At 43.0% G+C, this 12,017-nt stretch overlaps 1 protein-coding gene across 1 annotated transcript in view; it reads right to left on the bottom strand.

Moving 5' to 3' along the window:
* Positions 1–909: 909 nt before the first annotated feature.
* The window catches only part of PTP4A2 (protein tyrosine phosphatase 4A2), a 41,612-nt gene continuing 30,504 nt past the window's right edge, over positions 910–12,017 (bottom strand). The window contains exons 4-6 of the mRNA XM_030219664.1: positions 8,441–8,571; positions 8,179–8,253; positions 910–2,824 (exon numbers count right to left, since the gene is read on the bottom strand). Coding sequence (XP_030075524.1) covers positions 2,713–2,824; positions 8,179–8,253; positions 8,441–8,571 — 318 coding nt within the window. The 3' untranslated portion in view covers positions 910–2,712. The remainder of the gene's footprint in view (positions 2,825–8,178; positions 8,254–8,440; positions 8,572–12,017) is intronic.

Here is a 12,017-nt window from a genome sequence, read left to right on the forward strand (position 1 = left end):
CTCACATTCGTGCACTACACTAATCAATAGAGGGAGTAGCCTAAGTGTCCACTGAGTTGTGGGCAATGAGAATGTATAGCTTACTTTGTGAAACATAACATGAAAAATCCTAATTTTAGCCCATCAGGCTTTTTATTCAGGGTTATGCCTTTATTTGAATTCTTTAGTACAAGAGTACGCCTGAGAACCAGGAAAGCCCAATTCAAATCCTACTGCAGCTCCTTCAACCTTGAGCAAGTCACTTAACCCTCCAGGTCCAACCTTAAGAGTCACTCTTGCCTAGTTAAACCATTTTGAATACATATCCCTAACTGATGAAAGCAATGTGGCTGGCTCTGCTGCTGCTATTAATGAGACTGTGCCATTACATAGCAGCTGGTTTAATATAAAAACAAAGGCCCTTATAACTCATTGAAAAATTAGGCGAATTTTGAAACCATTAAAATACAAAACATACCCCACACTACATGGAGGCATTAGAAATACACAATCACAAACAATATAATCCTTAACGGCAGTAGAGAAATTCCCCCATCAGGCAAATGTCATCACTCCTACATATATTGGCCTCCCATAGCTCTAGCATGGAATAAGGAACAGCAATGCAGTGTAAGGTTACTTCAAATGATTTGAACCAGATCTATCTAAAAGCATCAGTAGTGCTTTCTTTATATGGGGCAGAGACAAAATTCATTTAAAAGCTTCCCTCCCTAGCACCCAGAGTCCATAGGTATGGGTGGGGGTAAGGAGGAACCAGCACGCGAGCTTCCTGGATGAAAACTTCACCAAAGGGGAGATCTGGTAACTTCCATGCTCTCTGGTGAATACAGTTGACAGAGCAGTACAGACAAGACCACAAAGCAATGCATCCCTTTAAAGGTACAACACAGCAAATGAAGCAGAGTTAGACAGGTTTTGTGTAAAATATTTTAATGTTATTCTTTGAAAGGTTTCAGGGTTTGTTTGGTATTTTATTCTTGGGCTGCATATCTGTTTAAACCTGACATTTATTTCACTATCTGCCAAGCCAGCTTCAATACTTCAAACAGTAACAACTTTCCTTTTGTAAAACCAACAATAGTCCAGTTTTCAAAACAGTTTTCTGAACATGAGTTTGCAGGTGGGAAGCTTGTTTTTGATATATACTGCCTGTCTTAAAAAAAAAACAGACAGTGGTATCAACTGTTTTTGATTCCTGCATCTAAAGAACAAAAAAAACCTAATTCTCGTACATGTTAAAATGAGGAAGGCATAAAAAGAACAGGTCTGGCTATACAATCAGATCCTTCTGTAGCACTCTTCAAAATGAACAGAGCTGGGACGTCAGTTCGATCACGTGAATGTAGCTCTTGCGATAAGCAAAGCACTTCCCAAAGTTTGGCCTCACAAGGAGAATGCCAGCAACCTGTTCTTACAGTATGAAAAAAACAAAGTACAAATAATTTGTATCAGATTTAAACAAAAAGTCAGTTGAAGCTGCATGAACCCTGAAATGCATGTGCTGTTGACAGTTTCCTGATGCTTATACCTAACACAGAGGAGATAAGGAGGCATCAGAGATCCACACGGCTCTTGGCTGCTGGAGAATCTACACAAACTGAACACCCGGGACTAACTACAAGTGTACCAAGAAGCCAGCGTGTGTCCAAGCAAGACACACCCCATGTCCTCTAATATAGACTAGGTAAGAAATAGTCCTTAATGGACACGATCTTCCTGCAATCTGGTGGCGAGGGCCTGGGTCAAGGATCCCTAATGACAGACCTCCACATCCATCAGGGAGCAAAAAAGTTGCTTTACAATTTAGTTTAAAAAATACGCAAACACGTCATGATGTGAAACTAGAGCACTGGGATGGAATTTGTTTAGTTTCATTTCATTCTAGGACAGTAAGAGGAGGTGCGAGGGACAGCAGGATGGCAATGCACACTTCGTACACTGCTGCAGGAGTTCTCGCAGCACAATCAGGCCAGTGCTGTAAGTTCAGCAAGTTAAAAAGATGTTTTTCACTGTAAAGAGGCTGGACAGTTTTGTGCCTTTTTAATTTTGAGCAATCCCAGCCCTATTCACCCCTGAAACACACATTCTCCCACATGCAAGTGTGGGGAAGGAAGGACTTGCTCTCCCCCAGGAACCACACGTATGCCTATATCATCAAAACCAACTAGACTATTTCAAAGGTTTTAGCTGGTACAAACATGTTGGGCAGTGATTCTTTAGATAAGAGACACATCGGATTCGGGGGAGAAATGCCTATTCAGGCTTAAGGCTGCTGCCACATTACACACAGCAGACGGCTCCTTTTTCTTTCATTTCTAGGGAGGTTTTTGTGCTGGATGGAGCCAGACCATGGATCCATGTGTCATGCGAGTTTCCCCCCTTCACTTCTTGCTCTGTCACCCTGAGATCCAACATATCTAATTCCATTTTTAAACACAATGTGGTGTCCACAGTGACATTAGATGCAAACAGTCCTTTACCACAGCACATCCATAACACTTATTTTATTTCTTTTTTTCCTCTTTCCCATTTGGCTGTTGATTCCTCTAAATGTTAATGCTGTCTGTGAGACAGAAGATGGCAAGCCCTGACTCCACCACCAATTTTACAATGCATTTGGATCTGATTCACATTTCCAGGTGCTAAAAGATAAAAACAGACAAACAAAAAAAAGATGCCAGGTTAAAGCCAGCCTTTGCTTTTTGCTCCTTTCTACTGGATGCAGCAGTGGCTGCCATTGGTGTCTTTGAAGCGCAGTCGCATCTTGGGTCGGTATTTCTCAAGGTACAGCAGCTGTTTGGAATTGAAGGCTCCTCTCCGCTTCCTGAAATCACATACAAATAGCAGACTTATTGCTCTTTGCAGTAGCTGTTACTTATCCCTGCAGTTCTAGCTTAAAACTTTTGACAGGGCACGCGTGCTGCCTGCTAAAGCTGCTTTAGGTCCCTCTCTTGAAAACCTCACTTCATGCAGAAACTTCTCCTCTGCTCAATCCCATACTTTACCTTTCACAGACTTTAACAAGAGGCTGCCATCACCACCAGACATCAATGTTAAGAACACTAGCGCCCCCCCCCCCCCCCCCCCCCCCCCCCATAATGTGTACCAAACCTTGCCTCACCCCCAACACTTCATTCCTACATTCTTGTACCTGCTCTGCTCGGTACCCCTGTCTGCAGTTCCCTCACTGAACAAGCATACTGTGTCCATCTGACAGATGCCTTTATACTGTATTTGCCTCTCTCCTCAAACCACTGCCTTCTCCTGCCTCCCCCCTTTACTCTCTATCCAGTTACTGGCCAACTTCTTTCACGGCAAAGTTTACAAGATCTATCCTGGATTCTCCTTCTGCTATCCTTTCTTGCGTTTCTGAAGTCACAGCGACAGAAAGTGCTCAGCTTCCATTCCCACTCAGGGGCCTTGTCTACCCAGGTCCTCAGTTCTCGCTCATAGGTCCAGTCTATCATTCTCTACTGCAACCATTCCTGCTGCCCTCAAACATGTTTTTATCACATTTTTCTTCAAAAAGCCTCCACCAGACTCTACTTGCCATGCTAACCATCAAGCCTTCTCCCTCCTATTCACACTCAAACCACTGGAACAAGTTGTTTACCTCTGGTGCCTTGACTTTCTTAAATTTTTGATTCACTACGGTCTGGCTTCTACTGTTGCCAAATTTTTCATCAACCTCTCCATAGCTCATGCCAGAGGTCACTACTCAGTCGTCGACCTCCTCATCTATCTTTTGACATTATCCTCACTTGAATTCTAGGACTCCGTTCTATTTTGGATCTCTTATCTTTCTCCACCACTACATCAGCTGGTGTGCCCCAGGGCTCTGTTACATAAGTACATAAGTATTGCCATACTGGGAAAGACCAAAGGTCCATCAACCCCAGCATCCTGTTTCCAACAGTGGCCAATCCAGATCACAAATACCTGGCAAAATCCCAAAAAAGTAGAAAACATTTTATACTGCTTATCCCAGAAATAGTGGATTTTCCCAACTCCATTTAATAATGGTCTATGGACTTTTCCTTTAGGAAGCCGACCAAACCTTTTTTTTTTTTTTTTTTTTAACTCCACTAAGCTAACCACCCCTACCACGTTCTCTGGCAACAAATTCCAGAGCCCCATTACACGTTGAGTGAAGAAAAAGTTTCTCAGATTCGTTTTAAATTTACTACATTGGAGAGGCAGGAGCCTCATTCTAAACATGTTATGATCAGGTTACTAAATAAAGACCACATAGGGGAGTACTATATGGGAATTAGCACACACACATGTATGAATAATGTTTAGAGACGGGGAGGAGGGGAAGGGGGGGGAATGTACAGTTTGACAACCTAGGATGTCATTGGAAATATTATATGACTGTATTAAGATATCTCTATTATGTAAGGCATGACAGATGTTGGACAACTTTTTGATATGTTTATTCGTCAATAAAAAATTGTAAACATAAATTTACTACATTGTAGCTTCATCGCATGCCCCCTAGTCCTAGTATTTCTGGAAAGCGTAATGGACCCTCTTCTCTTTTTACACTCATTTTCTGGGGGCTTGGACGTTCTCCAATGGAATTCAATACCACCTTCATGCCAGTGCTGCCCAGTTTGCTCTCTCTCTGGCAACAGTATTTTCACCTGGATCAGTCCCATCTCAGCTTATCTGACATAGCTGCTTGGATGTCCCACTGCCACCTTAAACATAAAAGGTTGAAGACAAAAATTCTTATCTTCACTCCTAAACTCAGTCTCCTCCTCCCATATTTTCCTATTTCAGGGGAACTGTGGTGTCACCTTCAACTTCTCTCGCCTTCCTTTTCTGCACACATCTAAAACACTGCAATTTCTTTCTCCAGTCCACTCTTCTTTTCTGAATAAATAAATAACATTTATATATCATTTACTCTTGCATCACCTCCCTGGCTCCTCAAATGCGTTACCCTACTCAAAATTCAGCTGCATGACTTACCTTCCTTTATGTTAACTCACTTACAACTGCCTTCAGTTCTACAGCTCCATTCTCCTCTTTACACCCCTCCTTGTGACATCCATAAGGCAAGTTGATCCTACCTGTCCACACTCCACACATTCTGCTTGGTGGCACCACATACCCTGGAAAAGTTTTCCTGAGCAGATACACATTGCTCAGCACTGTAAAATCCTGCCTACCAAATCACAAAAACGGGGGATTTTGAGTACAAAAACTCCGATTCTTCCATTTGTATTGTAATAGTTAAAGGATTACTAAAACTCTGTCTGATCTGTGTATTCCAGCCAGACCGGGGAGACTTTCTTACATGCATCCATGCAGCGCTGAGTGCTCCTATCAATGCTCCTACACATGTTTTGTAGAAGGAAGATGGCTCTTTCCTGTGCTCTCCAGCACTCTAACACTGTCGCCTTTCCCAAACCCCACCAAAGTGACCGTCTACATCTCCTCGCAATGAGTGAGAAATCAATTCGATCTGCTTATTTTCCTTAGCTGCTCAAAGTTCACAAACGCCTCATATATGACGAAACATAATAGAATACTTATCCTGCACTGTACTAATACATTTCTGGGTTTTGTCTGTGTTCTCTGGTAACACACCGAGTGCTGGGAGCAGAGCTGCTGGCAAGACTGTCAATCACTGCCTTATTTCAAATGTACAGAAACTGGTGACTGACGTCTGCAGAGTGTGGAGTCATTACACATGGAGATGTTAGCAATATTTCTCCATTGACGAGCAAGATGAGTCAGCCACAAAAGCCGCTACAGATCCCGCTGTCTCAGAGCTCAGAAAGTCAAGAGTGCGGGGGATTCTGTCCGCAGACTGTTTTGTTCCTTCAGTCCTGGTTTGGCTGTGCTGGTGCCCAGATACATACCCAGTGCGTATTCTTCTTCTATCCCATAGAATGTCGACCTTCATCCCTCTCAGCCGCCCACAAAGCTGTTTTTTTTGTTTCTTTTTTTACCTTTTCTCCTATCTGAGCCACCAGAAGTTGGAAATAATTATACATAAGGGGTTGAGATCATCTATCTTGTTGGGGGCAAAGTAACTCTCTCAAAATTTAATAGAATGTGATCACATATGGCACAAGAGAAAACCTGTAGAAAAGATGCACTGAATTTGATAAGCTTCCTGAAAAATAGCTGAATGCACCGCTGCTGGAGAAGCAGTTCCAGCTTTTGCAACATAGAAACTTAGATAAAGCTGGAACAGCTTCTCCAAGTCAGCACCCCACTCCCCCGGACCCCCTACATGCCCTAAACTACCATCCTTCCAACCCACCCCCTTTCCTCCGAGTCACACACACACGAGTGCACAGAGAGGTTGGAAGCCATGCTCTGCGTGTTTCTTCCTTTGGTTTTAATGAATTTTAATATCACATGCCAAAGCAAACCTAAAAGATACACAGCAATGCCTTCTACAAATAGCAAAACTTATCCATGGCATTAAAGTCTCCTAAACCACAATATGAGGGAAGAGAGAAAGCAGCGGACTCTGAGAGAATTAAGGAGACAAGTAATAGCATGTAACTCCCAAACACAAACCGCAAAACTTGATAGGGTGATAACCGTTCCTCAGCAGCAAGAAGAATGCAAGTAAAGACCCAGGAGTCGATGTAATAAGCTGTGTGTTAAGAGCTGTGCACTGAAGTCCAGCACAGTTTCCTAACCTACATGGGCAAAAAACATTTTTTTTAACAGCTGATGCAGTAAACAAATTGTATGGAAAGAAAATGCGTGCAAACACAGAGAGCACGCCAACTGCCATGGAGGTGTACATTCTAGTATGTTGGGCGTGTGTTGGCAGCAGAATTAATATTTTGTGCAACGTTTGTATTTGGACATGGAGAAGTGTTGTAGTTGCTTACAGTGCTGTGCACAGATGCGAGAATGCCAAATGCACATATTATTGGTATTATAAATTTATTCCATCACACGCACTGCTCATCATTTCACAGCTGGACCAAACCAGTGAGCTAACTTTTTACTCTTAAGGTATTGTGCATTTTGTTGCATCTTGGTTTTAACAGCTAATTCCTTTATTAGCTTTCTTTATATCAGCCTGATAAATGAGTAGGCTTCAGGGCCTCGTCTCTGTACCTACAGTTCTTCCCCAAAACAAACGGTTTCTGAACTTATCCTAAGTTTTTGCCAGAAATGGTCTCCAAGTTCCGTATCAACCACTCCATTGCACTGTGCCTCTGTTCTTCTCAAAACTGCATGCAAACACCGGACAACTTCACACAGGACACATCCTTAACTAGATGTCCTCTCAGCATTTTTGATGCTCCAGTTTGAAGTGGATCAGAATAAGCTGGGTCCAAGGACACCTTGTCCAGCTAGCTAGTAGGCTACATTTCACACTGCTATTCCCTAGTGGGTTTATGTCTTGAAGATTCAGTAAAAGCACACCAGATGAGATCTATGGAGTCTTCAGCTGCCCATGTATATACTCCACGCCAAACCAGAAAATCTGCAATGTAGCAGCCTGGTCCTTGATCCATACTTACTGAATTCTACTGCCTGGACAGCCTTTCTAAGACAGTTCCCTTTGGCCAGGTGATGCTACAAGGATTCTTTAATTGTCAACCAACAACCTGCCTCCTGTTTTCTTCTCCAAGTCTTCCCTGTATAACAAGGACATTGGCTTGGCACTCGCCGTTAGTGTGACCGATTTCATCCTGCTTGTCAATGGAGAAAGCAGACTCACTTCCCTGTCATGCGGATTCTCTGCAAAGAGTAAGATAAATCAAACACGCGTACCCACCCCTTCTCCTGGGGGAGTTGCTTCTAGAGCTCTGTCGTGGACAGAGACGAAAAGCAGGCACTGTGGGTGTTTGAAAAGGCTCTTGTCTTTCTGAACTTTTTTTTACATTGGCACTATCAGATGACATTACCCACAGGTGTGTCAAATGGAGAACCTGTTACAGGTAAGCAACTCTGCTTTACTCCCTACTAAGCCAAGAAAATGTTGTCTAAAGAAATTACTTGTTCTCAGCCTCCTACGCATGCATTTTATGTTTCCCATTACAGGGTTTGGCAGTGCTTGGAGGAAAGTCATAAGCAGTTTAACAAGCCTGACCAGCAGCCTGTTTTACTGCATTCCTCAAAGGATGTGAGGGGGGGGGGGAGGGAGGTTAAGGGAAGAATTAGTGTGTGTTAATGATTCCCTATACTTACTGTCTTATAAACTGGACTGCATCCTCATACTTCATGCCACTCTCAATGAGAGCAAGTGCAACCAGTACTGGAGCCCTAGAAAAGAACCAGGTTGTATTTATTAAGAAGTCTGTCATGAATAAAGAACAAACATCAGAGGACTACTGCATCCACGTATCAATTTATGGACACAGCAATTAGAGTAAATGTAAAAAAAAATCTAAAGACAAAAGGAGCACGGGTACCCCGTTACTATAACCTACACAGCTAGTAAAGCACTCACCTGCCCAAGCCCGCCACGCAGTGCACGGCAATGCAGCATCCTGGCTCTTCACGAAATTTGGTTTTCAAGAGGTTTAGCCAGTCATCGACTATTTGAGTTGGGGGTGGGGCTCCATCATCAAAGGGCCAGTCCTTTGGGGTGAAAAAGAGCATTACTGTCTGTTTTCAACATTAAAAAAAAAAAGTAAATACTGTGTCCCTCCTCCCCTTCATCAAATCTCCGGCTCTTTGTAAAACTTCATCAGTTACACAAAGGAAAGAACCAATTAACCTAGTTGTATATGAAAAATATTTTAATGGAAAGGTTGAAACTTAAGCCATGCTTAAGCTTTGTTACGAGAAGTTTGATAAGCAAACTGCTGTCCATAAGGAAGAAAAAATTGTAACTTCCAATTACAGCAACAACACTGCAGTTGTGAACAAAGTCCCACTGAACAAATCAACTGGGGATTGAGAAAATGACCCAGCAAGACAGGACATCACTCGAAGCCTTCCTGCTCTGACCAGGGCATCACCCAAGCTGCATTAGCCCCATTACTGTAATTCACAACATAGTAACATAGTAAATGACGGCAGAAAAAGACCTGCATGGTCCATCCAGTCTGCCCTACAAGATAAACTCATATGTGCTACTTTTTGTGTATACCCTACTTTGATTTGTACCTGTCCTTTTCAGGGCACAGACTGTGTAAGTCTGCCCAGCACTATCCCCGCCTCCCAACCACCAGCCCCGCCTCCCACCACCGGCTCTGCCACCCAATCTCGGCTAAGCTCCTTAGGACCCAATCAGCAGCAACGCCACTGTCACATGCTTAGAACCTGTAATTCACTCAGTGTCACTCATTTTCCATCTTTTCTGCTCTCTTTTCAAAATATGAACAGAAGTGCCAAGCTGAGTCAAATCAATGATCCATCAAGCCCATGAAGAGCGAGTGAATCCTAGCAGGGAGATTCCTCCCACCCACCCCCATCTTTCCAGAAGAAAGAAGCGATGATTGTCCAAGACTATCCAGCTAACTATTGTGAATGAACCTGGACGCCAGAAACTCATTTCAAACTACTAGCCTTGAGCTCATCCTTTGGCATAAAACAAACAGCTTAATTGTTCCTTTGGAAACAAAATACTTTTTCCAATATTTTAAAAAATCTGCTACCTCTTAGTTTCATGGAATCTCTCTTAGTCCTAAGCCCTATTCTGTGTTTTTTTCCCCTTCATTGGAGTAGGGCAACATACACAACACATCACGTTCAAGATATGCACCATTGTTCATAAAATCATTTACGGAGATGCCCTGACTTACATGCTGGACCTCGCAGACCTACCACCCAGAAATGCTAAAAGATCAGCCCGCACCTTTCTTAACCTACACTTCCCCACAAGAAGTTGGAGATCTCCTTCCAGCTCCATGTGCTTCGGCAATATCGTAACGCTGTTGGAGCTTCTTTATCACTGCTTCCATCACAGCCATGATCTCAGCTGTTAATTCTGCCGTCCAGAGTGAGCACACCAAGAGACTGGCTGGGCCTCCTGCATCCGCCATCTTGGAACCAGCGTCACGCACCTTCTCTTTGTTCGTCGACTTAGTGGTCATCTTTGCAGTTGGTAACCAACAAATTTCGTTTTACAGACCCCAGTCTGTTAGCCAATCAGGTATATCTCTGGGGTGTCCAAAACTGTGGGGGAGTTGCTAATTAGCAAGCTTAAGTGGAGGGTTCAGAGAAGCTAAGCCTAACAGCTACCACTCTATTCCACGGCATCACGTGACTTCCGATGGTAAATCATTTGTTAATATTAAAACCAGTCCCAGTAGAGATCCTTGAGGTATCCTAGTGTTCACCTCCCACTACTAGGAAAACTGATCATATAGTCCTATTTTTCAATTCCTAACCCTTAACAAGGAAAGCCCTACTTAGACCTGAAATGACTATTCTTGCTAGTATTTCACCAGGAAGACAAGACCTTCATGCTGAAACACGGAGAATTATGGAAACTTAAGAGCAGGATTGAAGTGGCAAGAAAAGAAACAAGAAATAGGCAAATTGGTAATCTGAACATTAGACGGCTCTGCTAGATTAATAATTATGAACCAGGGCTTGTACTGCTCACTTCCTTTCCTGTACAGAAGGGATATATTACTTGGAAAATGACGCTGAAAGTTTCCTCAGAATAACCACAACCCATTCCTGATTTCCAGGTAACTGAAAAGACAGTTAAGCTCAAGACAGACATTATCTTTCAACCAAACTGTCTAACATATGCTCTGCATCTTTTTGTGCGATTAACAGAAAGGGCCAGATGCAGAGAATCATTCCAGGCCTTGTCACCATCATTCAAGCTCTTACCAAGACCTCCACAAGAAAAGCTACATTTCTTCTCATCCTAATACTTTAGCTTATTACACACATTTTAAAATAAAAGAGCAAACTTTAATTATGGTCAAGTTGTATTTCTAGAAACTCTGTTCTCTAGATTTGTCCATCTGTCATTTGAGTTCTCTTAATGCCTGAGACATGGCATGAGACTCCAAAGGGAATCTGCCCAGTGTCCCTTATTTACTAGGCTCAAAATGGTGAAAACAGTTAAGCAGGACCTTTGAAAAACTTTACACAGTCCTTAGGAATAAAAGAATGATAAAATAAGTACATAAGTACATAAGTAGTGCCATACTGGGAAAGACCAAAGGTCCATCTAGCCCAGCATCCTGTCACCGACAGTGGCCAATCCAGGTCAAGGGCACCTGGCACGCTCCCCAAACGTAAAAACATTCCAGACAAGTTATACCTAAAAATGAGGAATTTTTCCAGTCCATTTAATAGCGGTCTATGGACTTGTCCTTTAGGAATCTATCTAACCCCTTTTTAAACTCCGTCAAGCTAACCGCCCGTACCACGTTCTCCGGCAATGAATTCCAGAGTCTAATTACACGTTGGGTGAAGAAAAATTTTCTCCGATTCGTTTTAAATTTACCACACTGTAGCTTCAACTCATGCCCTCTAGTCCTAGTATTTTTGGATAGCGTGAACAGTCGCTTCACATCCACCCGATCCATTCCACTCAATATTTTATACACTTCTATCATATCTCCCCTCAGCCGTCTCTTCTCCAAGCTGAAAAGCCCTAGCCTTCTCAGCCTCTCTTCATAGGAAAGTCGTCCCATCCCCACTATCATTTTCGTCGCCCTTCGCTGTACCTTTTCCAATTCTACTATATCTTTTTGAGATACGGAGACCAGTACTGAACACAATACTCCAGCTGCGGTCGCACCATGGAGCGATACAACGGCATTATAACATCCGCACACCTGGACTCCATACCCTTCCTAATAACACCCAACATTCTATTCGCTTTCCTAGCCGCAGCAGCACACTGAGCAGAAGGTTTCAGCGTATCATCGACGACGACACCCAGATCCCTTTCTTGATCCGTAACTCCTAACGCGGAACCTTGCAAGACGTAGCTATAATTCGGGTTCCTCTTACCCACATGCATCACTTTGCACTTGTCAACATTGAACTTCATCTGCCACTTGCACGCCCATTCTCCCAGTCTCGCAAGGTCCTCCTGTAATCGTTCACAT

The sequence above is a fragment of the Microcaecilia unicolor genome, chromosome 11, assembly GCF_901765095.1.
Source record: "Microcaecilia unicolor chromosome 11, aMicUni1.1, whole genome shotgun sequence".
Lineage (NCBI taxonomy): Eukaryota > Metazoa > Chordata > Amphibia > Gymnophiona > Siphonopidae > Microcaecilia > Microcaecilia unicolor.